A 23,339-nucleotide genomic window follows, 5' to 3' on the forward strand; every position below is an offset into this window, starting at 1 on the left:
CTATTTACATAATGGTTTGAATAGTCTGGTTGTATGTGTACTATTTAATCCTTGCTTGATTTTTTGCTTGTGTAAAAGTTAATAAATTAGCCTAGCTTTATAGGGGATTTCCAGGGAGGTAAAAGTGGCCAGAAACGGTTAGTAAAAACATTAAATAAATAAATAAATAATGAGCAATGCTACTTAACCAGTACAGGACCGCCGCACGCAGGATCTTGTCCTGTAATTCCTCCTGGACCCGCCGGCGCGTCCTCTCGCAAGACACGTCCTCAGGCGAGATTTCCTGTAAACGCGCGCACACAGGCGTGCGCGTTCCCAGGATCGGCAGGTAAACGAGTGCATCTACAGCCTGCCAGCGGCAATTGTTCGCTGGCAGGCTGTAGATGCGATTTTTTTTTAACACCTAAAAGGTATATTAGACGCTGTTTTGATAACAGCGTCTAATATATCTGCTACCTGGTCCTCTGGGGGTCCCTTTTGCTTGGATCGACCACCAGAGGACACAGGCAGCTCTGTAAAGTAGCACCAAGCACCACTAGACTACACCCCCCCGTCACTTATTAACCCCTGATCACCCCATATAGACTCCCTGATCACCCCCCTGTCATTGATCATCCCCTGTAAGGCTCCATTCAGACGTCCGTATGTGTTATACGGGATCCGCGGATCCGCAAAACACATACAGACGTCTGAATGGCTCCCTGATCACCCCCTGTACGGCTCCATTCAGACGTCCGTATGTGTTTTACGGATCCGCGGCTCCACGGATCCGCAAAACACATACGGACGTCTGAATGGAGCCTTACTGGGGGGTGATCACAACATATAGACTCCCTGAATACCCCCCTGTCACTGAGAAAAAAATAAATAAAAAAAATTTCCGCTAGCTTGTGCCAAAAAAATAAACTTCTATCAATTCGCCATGCCCCTCACGGAATACCTTGGGGTATCTTCTTTCTAAAATGCCCTGGCATTTTAGGGGCCCTAAAGCGTGAGAAGAAGTCTGGAATCCAAATGTCTAAAAATGCCCTCCTAAAAGGAAATTGGGCCCCTTTGCGCATCTTGGCTGCAAAAAAGTGTCACACATGTGGTATCACCGTAATCTCTCTATAATGACAACTTTGTATAAAAAAAATGGGAAAAGTTGACATTTAGAGAGATATTTCTCTCACCCAGCATGGGTATATGTAAAAATACACCCCAAAACACATTGCCCTACTTCTTATGAGTGCGGCGATACCACATGTGTGACACTTTTTTGCAGCCAAGATGCGCAAAGGGGCCCAATTTCCAATGAGTACTTTCAGGATTTCACAGGGCATTTTTACGAATTTGGATTCCAAACTACTTCTCACGCTTTAGGGCCCCTAAAATGCCAGGGCAGTATAAATACCACACAAGTGACCCCATTTTGGAAAGAAGACACCCCAAGGTATTCCGTGAGGGGTATGGTTAGTTCATGTAAAATTGTATTTTTTGTCACAAGTTAGTGGAATATGAGACTAATAAAATAAAAAAATATATATTAATAATTTTCCGCTAACTTGTGACAAAAAATAAAAACTTCCATGACCTCACTATGCCCATCAGCGAATACCTTAGGGTGTCTTCTTTCTGAAATGGGGTCATTTGTGGGGTGTTTCTACTGTCTGGGCATTGTAGAACCTCAGGAAACATGACAGGTGCTCAGAAAGTCAGAGCTGCTTCAAAATGCGGAAATTCACATTTTTGCACCATAGATTGTAAACGCTATAACTTTTACCCAAACCAATAAATATACACTTATTGCTTTTTTTTTAATCATAGACATGTAGAACAATAAATTTAGAGAAAAATTTATATAGAAATGTAGTTTTAATTGAAAATTTTTACAACCGAAAGTGAAAAATGACATTTTTTGGCTAAAATTTCGGTAAATTTCAATTAATATAAAAAAAAGTAAAAATAGCAGCAATGAAATACCACCAAATGAAAGCTCTATTAGTGAGAAGAAAAGGAGGTAAAATTCATTTGGGTGGTAAATTGTATGACCGAGCAATTAACCGTGAAAGTAGTGAAGTGCAGAATTGCAAAAAGTGGTCTTGTCATTAAGGGGGTTTAAGCTAGGGGAGCTGAGCTGGTTAAAGGGGTTCTGCACTTTGTTTAAACTGATGATCTATCCTGTGGATAGATCATCAGCATCTGATCGGAGGGGATCCGACACCCGGGACCCCTGCTGATCAAGTGAACAGAGCTTAGCCCCGCCCAGGCAAGTTGATACTAGTCGTGATGTCACTGGGCCGGCGGTAAACAGTGAGAAGCGCCACTGCCTTCTCAAACAGCTGATCGGCGGGGGTCCCGGGTGTCGAACCCCCACCGATCAGATGCTGATGATCTATCCAGAGGATAGATCATCAGTTTAAACAAAGTGCAGAATCCCTTTAACTGCTCCCTCACTGCTGCCATTCTGTGGTCCTTGTTGCTGTCCACTTTGTAGTGCCAGGCACAACAGACAGGAGATGGCAAGGAATGTCTGTTTAACCAATAAGTGGCTGAGGTGGGTAAGGATGATTCTGAGAGAGGTCAGGGATCAGCTCAGAACTACATAGGAGGACCTGGTAAATTAACTGAATAGAGCTAGGACCAGAGTCTCAAAAAATACTATTAGTAACACACTACGCCGTCATGGATTAAACTCCTACAGGGCATGCAAGTCTCCCTGCTCACACCAGCACATGTCCAGGCCCATTTGAAGTTTGCCAATGACCATCTGGATGATCCAGAGGAGGCATTGGAGGAGGTCATGGTCAGATGAGACCAAAATAGAACTTTATGGTATCATCTTTACTCGCCATGTGTGAAGGAAGAAGGATGAGTACAACCCAAAGAACACCATCCTAACTGTGAAGCATGGGGATGGAAACATCATACTTTGGGGGTACTTTTCTGCAAAGGGGACAAGATGACCCCACCGTATTGAAGGGAGGATGGATGGGGCCATTTATCGCGAGATTTTGGGCATTAACCTCCTTCCTTCTGTAAGAGCATTGAAGATGGGTCTTGGATGGGTCTTCCAGCATGACAGTGACCCAAAACAAACAGCCATGGCAACTAAGCAGCATTTCAAGGTCCTGAAGTGGCGTAGCCAGTCTCCAGACCTGAACCCAATCGAAATTCTTTTGAAGGGGCTGGAACTCATGTAGCCTAGCAAGAGCCCCAACACCTGAAAGATCTGGAGAAGATCTATATGGAGGAGTGGGCCAAAATTCCTGCTGCAGTGTGTGCAAACTTGGTCAAGAACTACAGGAAACGTCTGACCTCTGCAATTGTAAACAAAGGCTTCTGTACCAAATATTAAGTTCTGTTTTTCTATTGTATGAAATACTTTTTTCATGCAATAAAATGCAAATCAATTATTTAAAGATCATACAACTTGATTTTCTCAATTTTTTTTTGATTTGGTCTTTCACAGATGAAGTGTAACTACGATAAAAATGGCAGATATCTCCATTTTTTATAGGTGGGAAAACTTGAAAAATTGGCAGTGTATCAAATACTTATTTTCCCAACTGTAATACATCCAATCATTAAAACTGGAATACCTCTGTTTCTTTTCAGTATAAGTTTACCAAAACTACAGATGAGAGCTTCAGATTGTTGGTTTAGAACATTTATTCCTGCTACATGCCATTAGCATGTATTTATTGGGGAAATCTTCCTTTACTGGAACTACACATTTATTTTCCATATTTATAAGAACCCAATTAAAATGTCCTATAAAAAGTTTACCATGAAAGATAGTTTTTGCATCTTCTATTTGAAATGTTAACTCTGTCAATGACGTAAATGTAGTCTTAGTCATGTGGTTCTTTCTATTGTTTGTTCTCTACATTTTAATATTCTTAATGGATACTACCCACTGTATAGGAAATATGGCTTTTCATAAAGACAATACTGCCCTCTGGTTCTCAGTATACTAATAACAATAATAATCAAATATTGTGCTGTACATTCAAATCCTTTCCTCAAAAGAATATCTTACTCTTCTAGAGGATCCCAGCAATACATCTTCAGGGACATCAGAACATCACAGAGATCAGGAAACCAGAGACAATGCAGATGTGGATAATTTGGCAGATAAACTGATCACTCTAGGTAGTAACTGGCGAAGAAAAGGTATGTTTATCCACCAAGGTTTAAACCAATGATTAATGGATCTGATTCTCCTCCTGAACAGGTCAGTGAAGAAGACAACAATTTGCTGATCTTTAGCTATTATGGCAACTGGTATATTATCATTGTGTATGCTTTAGTTTTCATTTCTTAGCAAAGCACTCTATCCACTTATCAGACAATCCCTTTAATATACTGCCTTTAAAAAATGAAATACCTTGTAATTAAAAAGCAGTACAAACTATGAATGAAGGAATCTTCAAAACATCCAGTTGATGTAGCCCATGCAATTCATTCACACTGATGTAAACTCCTTAGCAGCCATTACCTGAAGTGGACATGTGACATTACATCACTATAGATTCAATGTCATTGAGGTCCACCACCCCAAAGTGGAACAGAACAGCAATCTCAACCATTCTGTTATTTCTGCAACTGCCTGGCCTTCTGCACTTTGACTAACTTTAGGAGAAATCAGGGCCTCAAGACATTTTCTCTGCCAGGCCCTGCCAATCAAAGTGCAGAGGGTGCAGCAGCTGCAGTGAGAGCTGAGCCTCTAGGAGTAACAAAAATGCCCCTGTTGCTCCTAGAGACTCATTTGCATATATTAAAACGTCATTTTTCTCAGCAAAACTGGCACATATGAACATGAGACCAACACAGATGCCTTCAGATGCAAAGCGCACATGTAACAGGCCAGACAGTCTCATACTGTAGGTACGAATCTGCTGACAGATGCCCTTTAAGTTGTTGTATAACATGTCTGTTAATTGTGCTTTGTTGTAGGGAACCTTAAAACTAATACTCATCGACTTGAAAAAAGTAGGTACTATCCTACAAAAGGAAACACAGATGAGTGTGATTTTCCAAATGCAGACTCAAGTCACAACTGGAGAACAAGAGGTAACTCAAATATTGAAGTGCAGTAGATTTGATTATTAAGCCCTGTTCTCCCAGTGCAGTTTTGGAGCATGTTTCTAAATCAAAGCTGACAATAGATCAAGAAAAAATAATAATAATACAATTAAAAGGAACCAGGTAACATTTAAAAATGTATGTTATTATGTTATTGAGGTTTTCCCCTTATGAGTATTGGTTTCAGGGAGAACGCTTTCAGTTACAGGGTACCAACAGTGATTTTGTGCCACTGTATATGGTCCATGATTACACCTTTTCCATGTGCATGAACCCTAGTGGTAAATTCACATATTGTAGATTTGTTGTAAAAATCTTTAAATTCATAAATACATTTGCTTGCTGCCAAAGCAACTCCTTTCAGATGGATGGAACTGATTTTCAGGCACAGAAATGTCTGCAACAAATCTGCTATGTTTCAACATCTGCTCAGTTTTTTCTTTATACATTAAATAAATAAATAAAATTTACATTAAAGATTTGCACATATACAGGGAGTGCAGAATTATTAGGCAAGTTGTATTTTTGAGGATTAATTTTATTATTGAACAACAACCATGTTCTCAATGAACCCAAAAAACTCATTAATATCAAAGCTGAATATTTTTGGAAGTAGTTTTTAGTTTGTTTTTAGTTTTAGCTATTTTAGGGGGATATCTTGTGTGCAGGTGACTATTACTGTACATAATTATTAGGCAACTTAACAAAAAACAAATATATACCCATTTCAATTATTTATTTTTACCAGTGAAACCAATATAACATCTCAACATTCACAAATATACATTTCTGACATTCAAAAACAAAACAAAAACAAATCAGTGACCAATATAGCCACCTTTCTTTGCAAGGACACTCAAAAGCCTGCCATCCATGGATTCTGTCAGTGTTTTGATCTGTTCACCATCAACATTGCGTGCAGCAGCAACCACAGCCTCCCAGACACTGTTCAGAGAGGTGTACTGTTTTCCCTCCTTGTAAATCTCACATTTGATGATGGACCACAGGTTCTCAATGGGGTTCAGATCAGGTGAACAAGGAGGCCATGTCATTAGATTTTCTTCTTTTATACCCTTTCTTGCCAGCCACGTTGTGGAGTACTTGGACGTGTGTGATGGAGCATTGTCCTGCATGAAAATCATGTTTTTCTTACCTTGCAGACTTCTTCCTGTACCACTGCTTGAAGAAGGTGTCTTCCAGAAACTGGCAGTAGGACTGGGAGTTGAGCTTGACTCCATCCTCAACCCAAAAAGGCCCCACAAGCTCATCTTTGATGATACCAGCCCAAACCAGTACTCCACCTCCACCTTGCTGGCTTCTGAGTCGGACTGGAGCTCTCTGCCCTTTACCAATCCAGCCATCTGGCCCATCAAGACTCACTCTCATTTCATCAGTCCATAAAACCTTAGGAAAATCAGTCTTGAGATATTTCTTGGCCCAGTCTTGACGTTTCAGCTTGTGTGTCTTATTCAGTGGTGGTCGTCTTTCAGCCTTTCTTACCTTGGCCATGTCTCTGAGTATTGCACACCTTGTGCTTTTGGGCACTCCAGTGATGTTGCAGCTCTGAAATATGGCCAAACTGGTGGCAAGTGGCATCTTGGCAGCTGCACGCTTGACTTTTCTCAGTTCATGGGCAGTTATTTTGCGCCTTGGTTTTTCCACACGCTTCTTGCGACCCTGTTGACTATTTTGAATGAAACGCTTGATTGTTCGATGATCACGCTTCAGAAGCTTTGCAATTTTAAGAGTGCTGCATCCCTCTGCAAGATATCTCACTATTTTTGACTTTTCTGAGCCTGTCAAGTCCTTCTTTTGACCCATTTTGCCAAAGGAAAGGAAGTTGCCTAATAATTATGCACACCTGATATAGGGTGTTGATGTCATTAGACCACACCCCTTCTCATTACAGAGATGCACATCACCTAATATGCTTAATTGGTAGTAGGCTTTCGAGCCTATACAGCTTGAAGTAAGACAACATGCATAAAGAGGATGATGTGGTCAAAATACTCATTTGCCTAATAATTCTGCACGTAGTGTATAATTCACTAATGTTATCTTGAATGTGGATCCAAAGCAGATTACTATGTATGGGATATATCGATCTCCTGTTTTAAGGGGGTATTAGTGTTAGTTCCCAAAGAGTTAGTGGGCATATTTATTAATCAAAATGTGCTGGAATTGTGGCTCAAATTGAGCCATGCTGTGCACCACATGTCTTAAATTTTGTAGACACTTTCTTGACAAGGAGTTGTGAAAGGAGAGTGAAAAACCTTCTCTTAAGGCCTCATGCACACGACCGTTGTGTGCATCCGTGGCCGTTGTGCCGTTTTTCGTAAAATGCACCGTTTGGCAGCCGCATCCGTGATCCGTTTTTCCTGGCCGTAAAAAAAATAGGACCTGTCCTATTTTTTTCACGGCCAACGGTTCACGGACCCATTCAAGTCAATGGGTCCGTGAAAAAACACGGATGCACACAAGATTGTCATCCGCGTCCGTGATCCGTGTCCGTTTTTTCCTATCATTCCAATGGCAAACTTGACTTAGATTTTTTTTTCATTTTTCATGTCCATGGATCCTCCAAAAATCAAGGAAGACCCACGGACGAAAAAACGGTCACGGATCACGGACCTACGGACCACGTTTTTGCGGACCTTAAAAAAAAACGGTCGTGTGCATGAGGCCTAACAGAAAGGCTTTAGATGCCACACTGTGCATGAAAATGGCATAAGATGCAAATATATATATATATGCATTTCATAGTATATTACAGGAATCATTTAATAATACTGTATATATTGCAGAGGATCATCACAATGCTGAAAAGAAACAGTCCGATGAATCAAAATATGACATTTCTAGGGGAGATTTCAGTAGCAACTGGAGAATCAGAGGTAAGATGTATTTATATGTTTTTTTTCTGTTAAATGGTTATTTCCATCTGCTTATCATAGCAGAGTTAAGAATACCGAAAAGCCGGGGGTAAGTGGCTGCTGCTTAGCTGTTTCTGTAACTCCCATAGCAGTGAATGGGAGCTACATAAATAGCATAGCAATAGCAAACTGCGAGGAGGCCACAGCACTCATTGGAGCTTCTTCAGACAGCTGATCGGTGGAGGTTCCAGGGTTTGGACCCCCACCAGTCTCATACTGACAACCTATCCTGAGGATAGGGCATTAATGTAAAAATTCCTGAAGACCCCTTTAACTCCCTTTGTAAAATAATGTTTACAACGTGGTATACAGTATGTTTTTTTTGCAGGATAGAAGACTATCCTTTCCTGTACAGTAGAATAAAGTATAAATGCCTAGGATATGGGGCCAGTGGAGTGTTCTTTTTTACATGAGTTTTAAAATACAGGGGGAAAAAGGTGTGTATGTGAAAGAGGTCCAAAAGGTAGTTCAGTTTAATTAACTAAAGCTTGATACACTATACAATGTTCTATTATATTTGTTTTGCAGTGCCTCACCATTTTAAAGATTTTAAAGGTGACCAGGAACTTAAGATAGCTTTGAGGTAGAGATGAGCGAAGCACTCGAGATTCGGTTCAAGTTCGCCAAATTTTTGAGTTAGGTCGGACCCGAATAATTCAGGCCGACCCAAAGTTGCTCCAGTTGCCCTAAATATTGGTATATAACCCTCTCTACCCTCCTAGGACTCACAATTTTAGGAAAACATCTCTCTTTTTGATTATTTTAATATTTTTTTTCTTTTTCCCCTCCTCCCTTTGCGAGCCTTTGAATGCAATGACAGCAATAGTCATTGATAGTCATCATTGAAATGATGTCTGAGTGACATTGACATACAGTACATAGCTATGGGTAAAATGCATGTTTGACGACATTAACATACAGTTTGTTTAAAAACAGACTGCGCTGCCACATGTGTTATGCGCATTCAAATTCCAAAGCTTCCACAAATTGTCTATTATTGGGGGCAACTGATGTTTAACCCATTTGGTACTGACCACTTTTCACCTTAAATCCCAGGCCGATTTTTGCAAATCTAACATGTGTCACTTATGTGGTAACAACTTTGGAACATTTACATATCCAAGCGATTCTCAGATTGTTTTCTCGTGACACATTGTACTTCATGACAGTAGTAAATTTGAGTCTATATATTTCACCTTTATTTATAAAATACCGGTAATCCAAAACATACAATTTTTTAAATTAGAATTTCTCTACTTTTAAGACAGTAGTAATACCTAATAGAATAGTTATCAGTGGAAAAATAGCAATAAACAATTTAGAGGAGCTCACCAGCAACCTACTGGAGCCCAGTCTTTCAGATACCAGCTGAAAACCGAAGAATATTGAAAAAACAATCAGACTGGCTCACAGTATTTTTGCATTTATTACACTTGATAAAAATCACAATTATTTACTATTGCAGTTATAAAATGATAAAAATAGATTGCCCACTAGATATTAAACATATCAAACATATCAATACTATTAGGATATGTTTAATATCTAGTGGGCAATCTATTTTTATCATTTTATAACTGCAATAGTAAATAATTGTGATTTTTATCAAGTGTAATAAATGCAAAAATACTGTGAGCCAGTCTGATTGTTTTTTTTTAGAATAGTTATCAACCAACATTCCCCATATGTCAGCTTTTTGTTAGCATCATTTTATAAATGTAATTTTATTTTTTTAAGATGTTAGAAGTAGAGTTGAGCGAACACCTGGATGTTCGGGTTCGAGAAGTTCGGCCGAACTTCCCGGAAATGTTCGGGTTCGGGATCCGAACCCGACCCGAACTTCGTCCCGAACCCGAACCCCATTGAAGTCAATGGGGACCCGAACTTTTCGGCACTAAAAAGACTGTAAAACAGCCCAGGAAAGGGCTAGAGGGCTGCAAAAGGCAGCAAAATGTAGTTAAATCCCCTGCAAACAAATGTGGATAGGAAAATTAATAAAAATATAAATAAAATAAATAAAAATTAACCAATATCAATTGGAAAGAGGTCCCATAGCAGAGAATCTGGCTTCATGTCAGCAGATAATCAGTCTTCATGTCATAGCAGAGAATCAGGCGTCACGTCAGCCAAAACTGGAACAGTCCATTGTCATATATTTAGGTCCCGGCACCCAGGCAGAGGAGAGAGGTCCCATAACAGAGATTCAGGCTTCATGTCAGCAGAGAATCAGTCTTCATGTCAAAGCATGGGAATCAGGCTTCATGTCACCCAACACTGGAACAGTCCATTGTCAGTTATTTAGGCCCCGGCACCCAGGCAGAGGAGAGAGGTCCCATAACAGAGATTCAGGCTTCATGTCAGCAGAGAATCAGTCTTCATGTCATAGCAGAGAATCAGGCTTCATGTCACCCAACACTGGAACAGTCCATTGTCAGTTATTTAGGCCCCGGCACCCAGGCAGAGGAGAGAGGTCCCATAACAGAGATTCAGGCTTCATGTCAGCAGAGAATCAGTCTTCATGTCATAGCAGAGAATCAGGCTTCACGTCACCCACCACTGGAACAGTCCATTGTCATATATTTAGGCCCCGGCACCCAGACCGAGGAGAAAGGTCCCATAACAGAGATTCAGGCTTCATGTCAGCAGAGAACCAGTCTTCATGTCATAGCAGAGAATCAGGCTTCATGTCACCCAACACTGGAACAGTCCATTGTCAGATATTTAGGCCCTGGCACCCAGACAGAGGAGAGAGGTCCCATAACAGAGATTCAGGCTTCATGTCAGCAGAGAATCAGTCTTCATGTCATAGCAGAGAATCAGGCTTCACGTCACCCACCACTGGAACAATCCATTGTCAGATATTTAGGCCCCGGCACCCAGGCAGAGGAGAGAGGTCCCATAACAGAGATTCAGGCTTCATGTCAGCAGAGAATCAGTCTTCATGTCATAGCAGAGAATCAGGCTTCACGTCAGCCAAAACTGGAACAGTCCATTGTCATATATTTAGGCCCGGCACCCAGACAGAGGAGAGAGGTCCCATAGCAGAGATTCAGGCTTCATGTCAGCAGAGAATCAGTCTTCATGTCATAGCAGAGAATCAGGCTTCACGTCACCCACCACTGGGACAGTCCATTGTCATATATTTAGGGCCCGGCACCCAGACAGAGGAGAGAGGGCCCATAACAGAGATTCAGGCTTCATGTCAGCAGAGAATCAGTCTTCATGTCATAGCAGAGAATCAGGCTTCACGTCAGCCAAAACTGGGACAGTCCATTGTCATATATTTAGGCCCCGGCACCCAGACAGAGGAGAGAGGTCCCATAGCAGAGATTCAGGCTTCATGTCAGCAGAGAATCAGTCTTCATGTCATAGCAGAGAATCATGCTTCACGTCACCCAACACTGGAACAGGCCACTGTCAGATATTTTTAGGCCCTGGCACCCAGACAGAGGAGAGGTTCATTCAACTTTGGGTTGCCCCGCAATATAATGGTAAAATGAAAATAAAAATAGGATTGAATGAGGAAGTGCCCTGGAGTACAATAATATATGGTTAAGGTGAGGTAGTTAATGTCTTATCTGCACAAGGGATGGACAGGTCCTGTGGGATCCATGCCTGGTTCATTTTTATGAACGTCAGCTTGTCCACATTGGCTGTAGACAGGCGGCTGCGTTTGTCTGTAATGACGCCCCCTGCCGTGCTGAATACACGTTCAGACAAAACGATGGCCGCCGGGAAGGCCAGCACCTCCAAGGCATAAAAGGCTAGCTCTGGCCACGTGGACAATTTGGAGACCCAGAAGTTGAATGGGGCCAAACCATCAGTCAGTACGTGGAGGGGTGTGCACACGTACTGTTCCACCATGTTAGTGAAATGTTGCCTCCTGCTAACACGTTCCGTATCAGGTGGTGGTGCAGTTAGCTGTGGCGTGTTGGCAAAACTTTTCCACATTTCTGCTAACCCTTCCCTCAGAGGAGCTGGCCGTGACACAGCTGCGTTGGCGACCTCTTGCTTCTCCTCTGCCTTCGCCTTCGGCTTCCACTTGTTCCCCTGTGACATTTGGGAATGCTCTCAGTAGCGCGCCTACCAACGTGCGCTTCTACTCGCGCATCTTCCTATCACGCTCCAGTGCAGGAAGTAAGGTGGGCACATTGTCTTTGTACTGTGGATCCAGCAGGGTGGCAACCCAGTAGTCCGCACACGTTAAAATGTGGGCAACTCTGCTGTCGTTGCGCAGGCACTGCAGCATGTAGTCGCTCATGTGTGCCAGGCTGCCCAGAGGTAAGGACAAGCTGTCCTCTGTGGGAGGCGTATCGTCATCGTCCTGCGTTTCCCCCCCGCCACGCACCAGTGATAGGCCCGAGCTGCGTTGCACCAGTGATAGGCCCGCCACAACTCCTGTGCGGTGTGGGGCCTGTCCCCCCAAACATATGAGTTTCAGAATGGCCAGCTGACGTTTACCCCCGGCTGTGCTGAAGTTGGTGGTGAAGGTGTGTGGCTGACTGGATGAGCAGGTGGAAGAAGAGGAGGAGGAAGCCGAGTAGGAGGAGGAGGCAACAGGAGGCAAAGAATGTTGCCCTGCGATTCTTGGCGGCGGAAGGACGTGCACCAAACAGCTCTCCGCCTGGGGCCCAGCCACCACTACATTTACCCAGTGTGCAGTTAGGGAGATATAGCGTCCCTGGCCGTGCTTACTGGTCCACGTATCTGTGGTTAGGTGGACCTTGCCACAGATGGCGTTGCGCAGTGCACACTTGTTTTATCGGATACTTGGTTGTGCAGTGAAGGCACGGCTCTCTTGGAGAAGTAGTGCCGGCTGGGAACAACATACTGTGGGACAGCAAGCGACATGAGCTGTTTGAAGCTGTCTGTGTCCACCAGCCTAAATGACAGCATTTCATAGGCCAGTAGTTTAGAAATGCTGGCATTCAGGGCCAGGGATCGAGGGTGGCTAGGTGGGAATTTACGCTTTCTCTCAAATGTTTGTGAGATGGAGAGCTGAACGCTGCCGTGTGACATGGTTGAGATGCTTGGTGACGGAGGTGGTGGTGTTGGTGGTACATCCCCTGTTTGCTGGGCGGCAGGTGCCAACGTTCCTCCAGAGGCGGAGGAAGAGGCCGAGGCAGCAGCAGCAGAAGAGGCCGAGGCGGCAGCAGCAGAAGAGGTAGCAGGGGGAGCCTGAGTGACTTCCTTGTTTTTAAGGTGTTTACTCCACTGCAGTTCATGCTTTGCATGCAGGTGCCTGGTCATGCAGGTTGTGCTAAGGTTCAGAACGTTAATGCCTCGCTTCAAGCTCTGATGGCACAGCGTGAAAACCACTCGGGTCTTGTCGTCAGCACATTGTTTGAAGAAGTGCCATGCCAGGGAACTCCTTGAAGCTGCTTTTGGGGTGTTCGGTCCCAGATGGCGGCGGGCAGTAGCAGGCGGAGTCTCTTGGCGGCGGGTGTTCTGCTTTTGCCCACTGCTCCCTCTTTTGCTACGCTGTTGGCTCGGTCTCACCACTGCTTCTTCCTCCGAACTGTGAAAGTCAGTGGCATGACCTTCATTCCATGTGGGGTCTAGGACCTCATCGTCCCCTGCATCGTCTTCCACCCAGTCTTCCTCCCTGACCTCCTGTTCAGTCTGCACACTGCAGAAAGAAGCAGCAGTTGGCACCTGTGTTTCGTCATCATCAGAGACATGCTAAGGTGGTATTCCCATGTCCTCATCATCAGGAAACATACAGTTGCAAGAAAAAGTATGTGAATTTTTTGGAATGATATAGATTTCTGCACAAATTGGTCATAAAATGTGATCTGATCTTCATCTAAGTCACAACAATAGACAATCACAGTCTGCCTAAACTAATAACACACAAAGAATTAAATGTTACCATGTCTTTATTGAACACACCATGTAAACATTCACAGTGCAGGTGGAAAAAGTATGTGAACCCCCTAGACTAATTACATCTCCAAGAGCTAATTGGAGGGGGGTGTCATCCAACTGGAGTCCAATCAATGAGATGAGATTGGAGGTGTTAGTTACAGCTGCCCTGCCCTATAAAAAACACACACCAGTTCTTGGTTTGCTTTTCACAAGAATGTGAATGATTCCTCTCACAAAAGAGCTCTCAGAAGACCTACAATTAAGAATTGTTGACTTGCATAAAGCTGGAAAGGGTCATAAAAGTATCTCCAAAAGCCTTGCTGTTCATCAGTCCACAGTAAGACAAATTGTCTATAAATGGAGAAAGTCCAACACTGCTGCTACTCTCCCTAGGAGTGGCCGTCCTGTAAAGATGACTGCAAGAGCACAGCGAAGACTGCTCAATGCAGTGAAGAAGAATCCTAGAGTGTCAGCTAAAGACTTACAAAAGTCTCTGGCATATGCTAATATCCCTGTTAGTGAATCTACGATATGTAAAACACTAAACAAGAATGGATTTCATGGGAGGATACCACAGAGGAAGCCACTGCTGTCCCAAAAAAACATTGCTGCACGTTTACAGTTTGCACAGCAGATATGAAAAAATATTCTGTGGACAGATGAAACAAAAGTTGAGTTGATTGGAAGAAACACGCAACACTATTTTTGGAAAAAAAGAGGCACAGTACCCCAACATCAAAACCTCATCCCAACTGTGAAGTATGGTGGTGGGGGCATCATGGTTTGGGGCTGCTTTGCTGCATCAGGGCCTGGACGGATTGCTATAATCGAAGAAAAAATGAATTCCCAAGTTTATCAACAATTTTTGCAGGAGAACTTAAGGCCATCTGTCCACCAGCTGAAGCACAACAGAAGATGGGTGTTGCAACAGGACAACGACCCAAGGCATAGAAGTAAATCAACAGCAGAATGGCTTAAACAGAAGAAAAAACGCATTCTGGAGTGGCCCAGTCAGTCCTGACCTCAATCTGATTGAGATGCTATGACATGACCTCAAGAAAGCGATTAACACCAGACATCCCAAGAATATTGCTGAACTGAAACAGTTCTGTAAAGAGGAATGGTCAAGAATTACTCCTGACCGTTGTGCACGTCTGATCTGCAACTACAGGAAACGTTTGGTTGAAGTTATTGCTGCCAAAGGAGGTTCAACCAGTTATTAAATCCAAGGTTTCACATACTTTTTCCACCTGCACTGTGAATGTTTACATGGTGTGTTCAATAAAAACATGGTAGCATTTAATTCTTTGTGTGTTATTAGTTTAAGCAGACTGTGATTGTCTATTGTTGTGACTTAGATGAAGATCAGATCACTTTTATGACCAATTTGGCCAGAAATCTATATCATTCCAAAGGGTTCACATACTTTTTCTTGCAACTGTAAGTGGTTGTGCATCAGTGCATTCTATGTCTTCCACCGCTGGGGAAGGGCTAGGTGGATGCCCTTGGGAAACCCTGCCAGCAGAGTCTTCAAACAGCATAAGAGACTGCTGCATAACTTGAGGCTCAGACAGTTTCCCTGATATGCATGGGGGTGATGTGACAGACTGATGGGCTTGGTTTTCAGACGCCATCTGTGCGCTTTCTGCAGAAGACTGGGTGGGAGATAATGTGAACGTGCTGGATCCACTGTCGGCCACCCAATTGACTAATGCCTGTTCCTGCTCAGGCCTTACCATCCTTAGAACGGCATTGGGCCCCACCAAATATCGCTGTAAATTCTGGCGGCTACTGGGACCTGAGGTAGTTGGTACACTAGGACGTGTGGCTGTAGCAGAATGGCCACGTCCTCTCCCAGCACCAGAGGGTCCACTAACACCACCACGACCATGTCCACGTCTGCGTCCCTTACTAGATGTTTTCCTCATTGTTACCGTTCACCACAATAAGAAAAATATTATTTGGCCCAATGTATTGAATTCTAATTCAGGCCTAACACTATCTGGCTATCTATTTAGGTACCGTATTACACTAATAAAGGCACAGCAGTAACGACAGATTTAGCTGAATATAAATTGTAGGCCTAGTATTTAGGCGCTGGATGACAGGTATACGTTTACGGACAGAATTAGACTTGGAAATGCACGGTAGCGTGTGAAGTTATTGTGGATGACCCTATCAGCACCTTGAATGTAATATACCCTTTTATGGATAGATTTATAGTAGGCCTGATACAGCAGAAACCACTAATTTAGGGAATTGCTAAGTTGGGAATTGTATTTCAGCCCAGAACAAAAAATGTGCTTTGACGGACACAAAATAACTTGACCAGCTACAGCAATAACCACAGATTTAGCTGAATATAAATTGTAGGCCTAGTATTTAGGCGCTGGATGACAGGTATACATTTACAGACAGAATTAGACTTGGAAATGCACGGTAGCGTGTGAAGTTATTGTGGATGACCCTATCAGCACCTTGAATGTAATATACCCTTTTATGGATAGATTTAAAGTAGGCCTGATACAGCAGAAACCACTAATTTAGGGAATTGCTAAGTTGGGAATTGTATTTCAACCCAGAACAAAAACTGTGCTTTGACAGACACAAAATAACTTGACCAGCTACAGCAATAACCACAGATTTAGCTGAATATAAATTTGAGGCCTATTATTTAGGCGCTGGGTGACAGGTATACGTTTACGGACAGAATTAGACTTGGAAATGCACGGTAGCGTGTGAAGTTATTGTGGATGACCCTATCAGCACCTTGAATCTAATATACCCTTTTATGGATAGATTTAAAGTAGGCCTGATACAGCAGAAACCACTAATTTAGGGAATTGCTAAGTTGGGAATTGTATTTCAGCCCAGAACAAAAACTGTGCTTTGACGGACACAAAATAACTTGACCAGCTACAGCAATAACCACAGATTTAGCTGAATATAAATTTGAGGCCTATTATTTAGGCACTGGGTGACAGGTATACGTTTACGGACAGAATTAGACTTGGAAATGCACGGTAGCGTGTGAGGTTATTGTGGATGACCCTATCAGCACCTTGAATCTAATATACCCTTTTATGGATAGATTTAAAGTAGGCCTGATACAGCAGAAACCACTAATTTAGGGAATTGCTAAGTTGGGAATTGTATTTCAACCCAGAACAAAAACTGTGCTTTGGCGGACACTAAATGAATTGACCAGCCTCAGCAATAAACACAGATTTAGCTGAATATAAATTTGAGGCTTATTATTTAGGCGCTGGGTGACAGGTATACGTTTACGGACAGAATTAGACTTGGAAATCCACGGTTGCTTGTGTGTGAAGTTATTGAGAATGACCCTATCTGCACCTTCAATCTAATATACCCTTTTATGGATAGATTTATGGTAGGCCTGATACAGCAGAAACCACTAATTTAGGAAATTGCTAAGTTGGGAATTGTATTTCAACCCAGAACAAAAATATATCCTTTGCCAGACAGCAGACAGTATTACAATTGGCTGGCCACAGCTGAAACACCAGATTTAGGGTACTGCTATTACTCTTGTCATAAGACTATAAAACCAATAGATGGTGCTGTTCATGAGTAGTGTAGATCGCACATTTTCCATGCAAATGGTTTTTAAGCTGAAAAACAAGGCAGCCTCTGCTCATTTGCATGTCTTTCCCATATGCCCATGTTTATGCAATTTAGTTTTTACATGACAAAACTGCATAGAAAGGTTATGGAATATTATGTTAGGACAATCAGAAAACTTTTTGTCTCCCTAATGATATCGATCTAGGTGCGCAGGTCCACCCAAGCCATACAACAGATGTGAAGTAACTTTGAGGCTTACTGGCTCTCACTCAGGTGAGAGCTGGTTTGGAATATCTCATAGTGCCCAAGGCTGCCATTGTAAGGTATGCTGACTAAGCCTGTTATCTGTCTCATGAATAGATTGATGGCTTGCACATATGTGGCTTTTGGCATATAGCCTTTGTGTGGTTGTCTGTTGTATGTTGTAGCTAATAGGAGTCCAAGATGCATCCAGCTATCCTATTAATGCAGTTTCCAAACCATTTTGATGGGGTTTCCATCAATCTCTAACCTTTTTTTGTGAACTAGACACCCTCTCCTTCAGAGCAGGGGGTTGCCTCGTTTGATGCTCGGGTCTCCCAATCACTGTCATTGTATTTAATTGTACCCGAGCACCCGCAGTATTCAGCCGAGCACTCGGATGTGCCGAGCATAGCGATGCTCGAGCCAAACAGCAGTTTGGCCGAGCATGCTTGCTCAACACTAGCATATTTCAATACTGCAAGAAATATATATAAGCACTTCTCTCTCTAATTTTTTTCTGGTCAAAGCGTATAGTGGCCTAATTCAGTCCAACAAGAAATATATATTCTCAGTGCACTGCTGCAGTGATCTCTAGTGAAAGCATATAGGGGTGTATTTCAGTAAAAAAATATAAAAAAAAAATTATATATATATATATATACACATACACCATTTTTTGTGCCCCATAAGACACACTTCCCCCTCCCCAAAAGTGGGGGGAGAATGCTTCCATTTTACATCACAGTCTGCGATGCTGCAGCATCGCAGCCTGTGATGTATGAGCATGGAGAGAGGAGGGGCTGGAGTCCGGAACTTGGGGCGGGGCCCGATGCAGTCACTGTACTCTTACAGCGGGCCCCGCCGTTCACCGTAGTATTTCTAAACATTAATCCCACTTGCAGGCGGAGCAGGCGCGCAATGTCAGTGAGTGATGTTACTGCTGCCATCCGCTCTGCCTGCTATGGAAGCTTGTTAGTAAGTACAGTACTGATACCGGGGAGAGCTCAGCTTTAGTTAAACTTATTAACAGGTTAAGGATTAATATTTATAAATACTGTGGTGATCGGTGGGCCGGTGTATTGGGGGACAATGTTATGAGGGGGATCTGTGGATGACACATATATAGCAGTGTCATCCACAGATCCCCCCATAACAGTGCCATCCACAGATCCCCCAGCCCATAGCAGTGCCATCCACAGATCCCTCTCCCCATAGCAGTGCCATCCACAGATCCCCCATAGCAGTGCCATCCACAGATCCCCCACATGACAGTGCCATCCACAGATCCCCCACATGACAGTGCCATCCCCAGATCCCCCACATGACAGTGCCATCCACAGATCCCCCACATTTAAGTGCCATCCACAGATCCCCCATAATACTGTCATGCACAGACCACCATTAGTTCAAAACCCACCAAAAGCACAAAAAAAATAATTTTTTCTTATTTTCCTCCTCAAAAACCTAGGTGCGTCTTATAGGTCGAAAAATATGGTATATATTTTATATATATATATATATATATATATGCACTGCACCGTTGCAGTTATTTCTGGTGAAAGAGTATAGGGTCGTATTTCAGTAGCACTTCGCTATTTAATTTTTTTCGGGTCAAAGCGTATAGTGGCCTAATTTAGTCCAACAAGAAATATATATTCTCAGTTCACTGCTGCAGTTATTTCCAGTGAAAGCGTATAGTGGCGTATTTCAGTACTTCAAGAAATATATATATACGCACTTCAGTTAATTGTGGTCTAGTGGCCTATTTCAGTATAAAAATATATTCGTCGCTTTTAGGGGTATTTTAATTTCTGTTTCATTGGTTTAGTTCAGCTAGAAGTATATCAGGCAGAGAAGTGCCAGGCCATACACAGAGGAGTGGCAGATGCCTGAAGGTTTCTGGCGCAAGCAGAGGTCACAGCAGAGTAAGGGCTCGTGACAGCAGTAGTCACAGCGAGAGGCCTGAGCTGCCGGTGTCATCTAGCGGTCGTGTCTTGACCAGCAACCCTGCGGTTATTGATTGGTTAACTTGGTCATCCACTTCATCCCAAGTGACATCAGACACCCCCAACCAACAGTCAGTGGGTTCATCAGACACAACCCTTAGTTGGCATGGCCCGGGAGCAGGCCCTGTGCCCTCACCTGTCCTCAACCTGCCTCTAGCCTTTCCTGTTCACCACAAGAACTACTACATGCAGTGGGCTCTGCTTCACTTTTCAGCGAGGATGAGCTACTAGAGGACAGTCAGCAGCTACTGCCCAGCAAAAATGTGGAGGAGCCATTCACCGCTTCCTCCGCTAGGCGGGCAAGTAGTGATGAGGAGAGTGGCACAGGAGCTTGTGTTGCAAGTGGACAGGCTCCTAACCCAGAGACCGTTGAGAAAAGGGTGGCAGCTTGCCAGTCAGGCAGCAGCTGAGCCAGCAAGTCGCCAGCGTGGCTGAGAGTCAGCAGGGTGGCAACAAAGGGAGGTCGGGAGCCAAACAGGCACAAGGTAGACCACCCGCTTTGCAGCGGCCTACTTTCCCGGAAAGGAGTGGTGCACGGGTTCACGGAAGCAGCAGTCAGCCAGTGAGTAGTGTTCGGGGGAAAATCGGGTACTCAGGGTGTGGAAGTTTTTTGTGAAGCCGCCGGAGAAGGTCAACATGGCCATATGTAGAATATGTGGGCAGAAGGTCAAGCGTGGGCAGGGTGTCAATGTTGGCACCACGGCCCTGAGTCAACATCTGCAGCGTCAATATAAAGTGGTCTGGGAGAACCATGGCTCCGATGTGGTGGTCCAGCCTGCCGCAAATACAGCATCATCACCCAGTGGCACGCATCCAGTTTCAGCCAGTCAAGGCTCCACCACCTCAGCCGAAGGGAGCTGTCTGTCAATCCCATCTTCTGCTGGTCCAGATGCTCCTGCTCCTACTCCTCGTCAGTCATTTCATCAGCAATTGATCACCGAAGCGATTGCCAAGAGACAACAGTATGCGTGCATTTATCCAACAGTGCAGAAGCTAAACGTGCTCCTAGTTGCTGGTGCTTCAGTCCTTACCTTTCCAAGTGGTGGACTCTGCACCTTTCAGAGAAGTGATGGCTTGTGCCGAGCCAAGGTGGAGAGACCCAAGCTGTCATTTCTTTGTGAAAAAGGCAGTAACATGTAGAACAGAAGGCGGGCCAGTCCTTGAGCCTGTCGGTGTCTGCCAAAGTGCACGGCAGCGCCGTCGTGTGGAGCTGTAACTATGGTCAGGGACAATACATGTCCTTTACGGCCCACTGGGTGAATGTGGTTCCTGCACAGCCACACCAGCAACTTGGCAGGTCATGCCGCTTCCTCCTCCACATCACAATCGGAAACATGGTGTCAGCGCTGCAGCAAGGAAGGCTGAGCCATGCGCCCTGCATGGCACACGTGTTAAATCTGGTTGTCAAGCGGTTCCTGAAGTCTTCCAACCATCTGCAAGATATCCTAAAAATGGGCAGGAAACTTTGCATGCACTTCAGCCACTCGTACACCGCAAAGCACACCTTCCTTGAGCTTCAGTGACAGAACGGTATGCCCCAACATAGGCTGATATGAAACGTTTCTACCCATTGGAATTCCACCCGCCATATGTTGGACCAACTATACGAACAGAGAAATGCCATCAACGATTTCTTGATGATGAAAGTGGATAGGAGTACTCCACTGTGTAACTTCGATGTCAGCCAGTCGCAGCTCATGGGTGACACCTGCCCTTTGCTCAGGCTCTATGAGGACGCCACATTATTTGTCAGTCGCCAGGACTATGGGATGAGCAACGTCATTCTACTGCTTCATGTCCTGGAACAGATGCTGGTAACAATGGCTGGTCAGAGGACAGGAGACGTGGCGCCTCGATCTCACGGCCACATGAGCCCTGTGGGGGCTGAACTAGAAGAGGAGGGAGAGGAAGACAGGCAATGTGTAGCCAAATGGGTGTTTTTTCTACTCCGCTGACAGGACAGGAGGAGCAGGAGCAGCCAGAGGAGCTACAGGGTGATGAGGAAGACGAGACAGAGGACCCAGACACACCGTGGCAGTATGCAGTGGAGATGGTGGCAGAGAGTCCCTCCGAGTCACTTGCACAAATGGCATGATGCATGCTCACTTGCTTGCGTAGTGACAGCTGAATTGTCACCATTCGGCAGAGGTATGACTTCTGGCTCTCCATCTTATTGGACCCTCGCTACCAGTCCAGTATGGGGACTTTTTTTTTTCTAACATTGACCGAGAGGTAGGACAAACTGAACTACTACAGAGACATCCTATGTAGTCAGTTGGCCACTGCCTATCTGCGCCATCGTCTATCCTCTTGCAAGTCTGACCAGGGGGGCAGTCTGCACTCACGTGTCACTGCCATAGCTGCTGGGGAGGGGTGGGGTGGCAGGAGCAGTACCAGCTCCATCAACAGCAGCCTGAGTCTACAGTCGCTGAGGAGCAGCTTTGTTCACCCACATAGTGAAGAAACTACTCACCAGCAGCAGCAGGTAGACCTGGAGCAGGACCTGAACCAGCAGGTGGTGGCCTACTTGGACAGCACCCTGCCACCCCACTTTGAAGATCCACTGGACTACTAGGTAGTAGAGTTGAGCGAACACCTGGATGTTCGGGTTCGAGAAGTTCGGCCGAACATCCCGGAAATGTTCGGGTTCGGGATCCGAACCCGATCCGAACTTCGTCCCGAACCCGAACCCCATTGAAGTCAATGGGGACCCGAACTTTTCGGCACTAAAAAGGCTGTAAAACAGCCCAGGAAAGAGCTAGAGGGCTGCAAAAGGCAGCAACATGTAGGTAAATCCCCTGCAAACAAATGTGGATAGGGAAATGAATAAAAATAAAAATTAAATAAATAAAAATTAACCAAAATCAATTGGAGAGAGGTTCCATAGCAGAGAATCTGGCTTCCCGTCACCCACCACTGGAACAGTCCATTCTCAGATATTTAGGCCCCGGCACCCAGGCAGAGGAGAGAGGTCCCGTAACAGAGAATCTGTCTTCATGTCAGCAGAGAATTAGTCTGCATGTCATAGCAGAGAATGAGGCTTCACGTCAGCCACCACTGCAACAGTCCATTGGCATATATTTAGGCCCAGCACCCAGGCAGAGGAGAGAGGTCCCGTAACAGACAATCTGGCTTCATGTCAGCAGAGAATCAGTCTGCATGTCATAGCAGAGAATCAGGCTTCACGTCACCCACCACTGCAACAGTCCATTGTCATAAATTTAGGCCCAGCACTAGTGTTGAGCGGCATGTCCCATATTCGAATTCGCGAAATTTTGTGAATATTCGAAAGAATATTCGTAAAATATTCGCGATTATTCAAATTCGTTATTATTTCGCATATGCGATAATTCGAATTTTCGCATCGCATAATACATATGCTATGCAAAATTCACATGTGCGCTAATGAAATCGCCTTACGAAGATTCGCAACTCAATTCAATCACTAATGTATGAATGCAATGCCCTTTGCCTCTGTTCTGGGACAAGTGTAGATATTCGCATGTGCGCTAATAAAATCGCCTTACGAAGATTCGCACCTCAATCACTTTCTAGGGAATGTGAGACTTTTGGGAATCAATCGAGATACAGTGGGGGGTGATGACAGTAGTTGACAGAGTACAGATCAATGTAA

General features: G+C 44.1%; 1 protein-coding gene across 1 annotated transcript in view; it reads left to right on the forward strand.

Annotated features, from left to right (window-relative positions):
- Positions 1-23,339, forward strand: part of LOC122938038 (NFX1-type zinc finger-containing protein 1-like) — a 231,841-nt gene that overhangs the window by 25,602 nt on the left and 182,900 nt on the right. The window contains 3 exon segments of the mRNA XM_044293307.1: positions 4,030-4,155; positions 4,939-5,055; positions 7,872-7,961. Of these exon segments, the coding sequence (XP_044149242.1) occupies positions 4,030-4,155; positions 4,939-5,055; positions 7,872-7,961 (333 nt within the window).

Source organism: Bufo gargarizans, chromosome 5 (assembly GCF_014858855.1).
Source record: "Bufo gargarizans isolate SCDJY-AF-19 chromosome 5, ASM1485885v1, whole genome shotgun sequence".
NCBI lineage: Eukaryota > Metazoa > Chordata > Amphibia > Anura > Bufonidae > Bufo > Bufo gargarizans.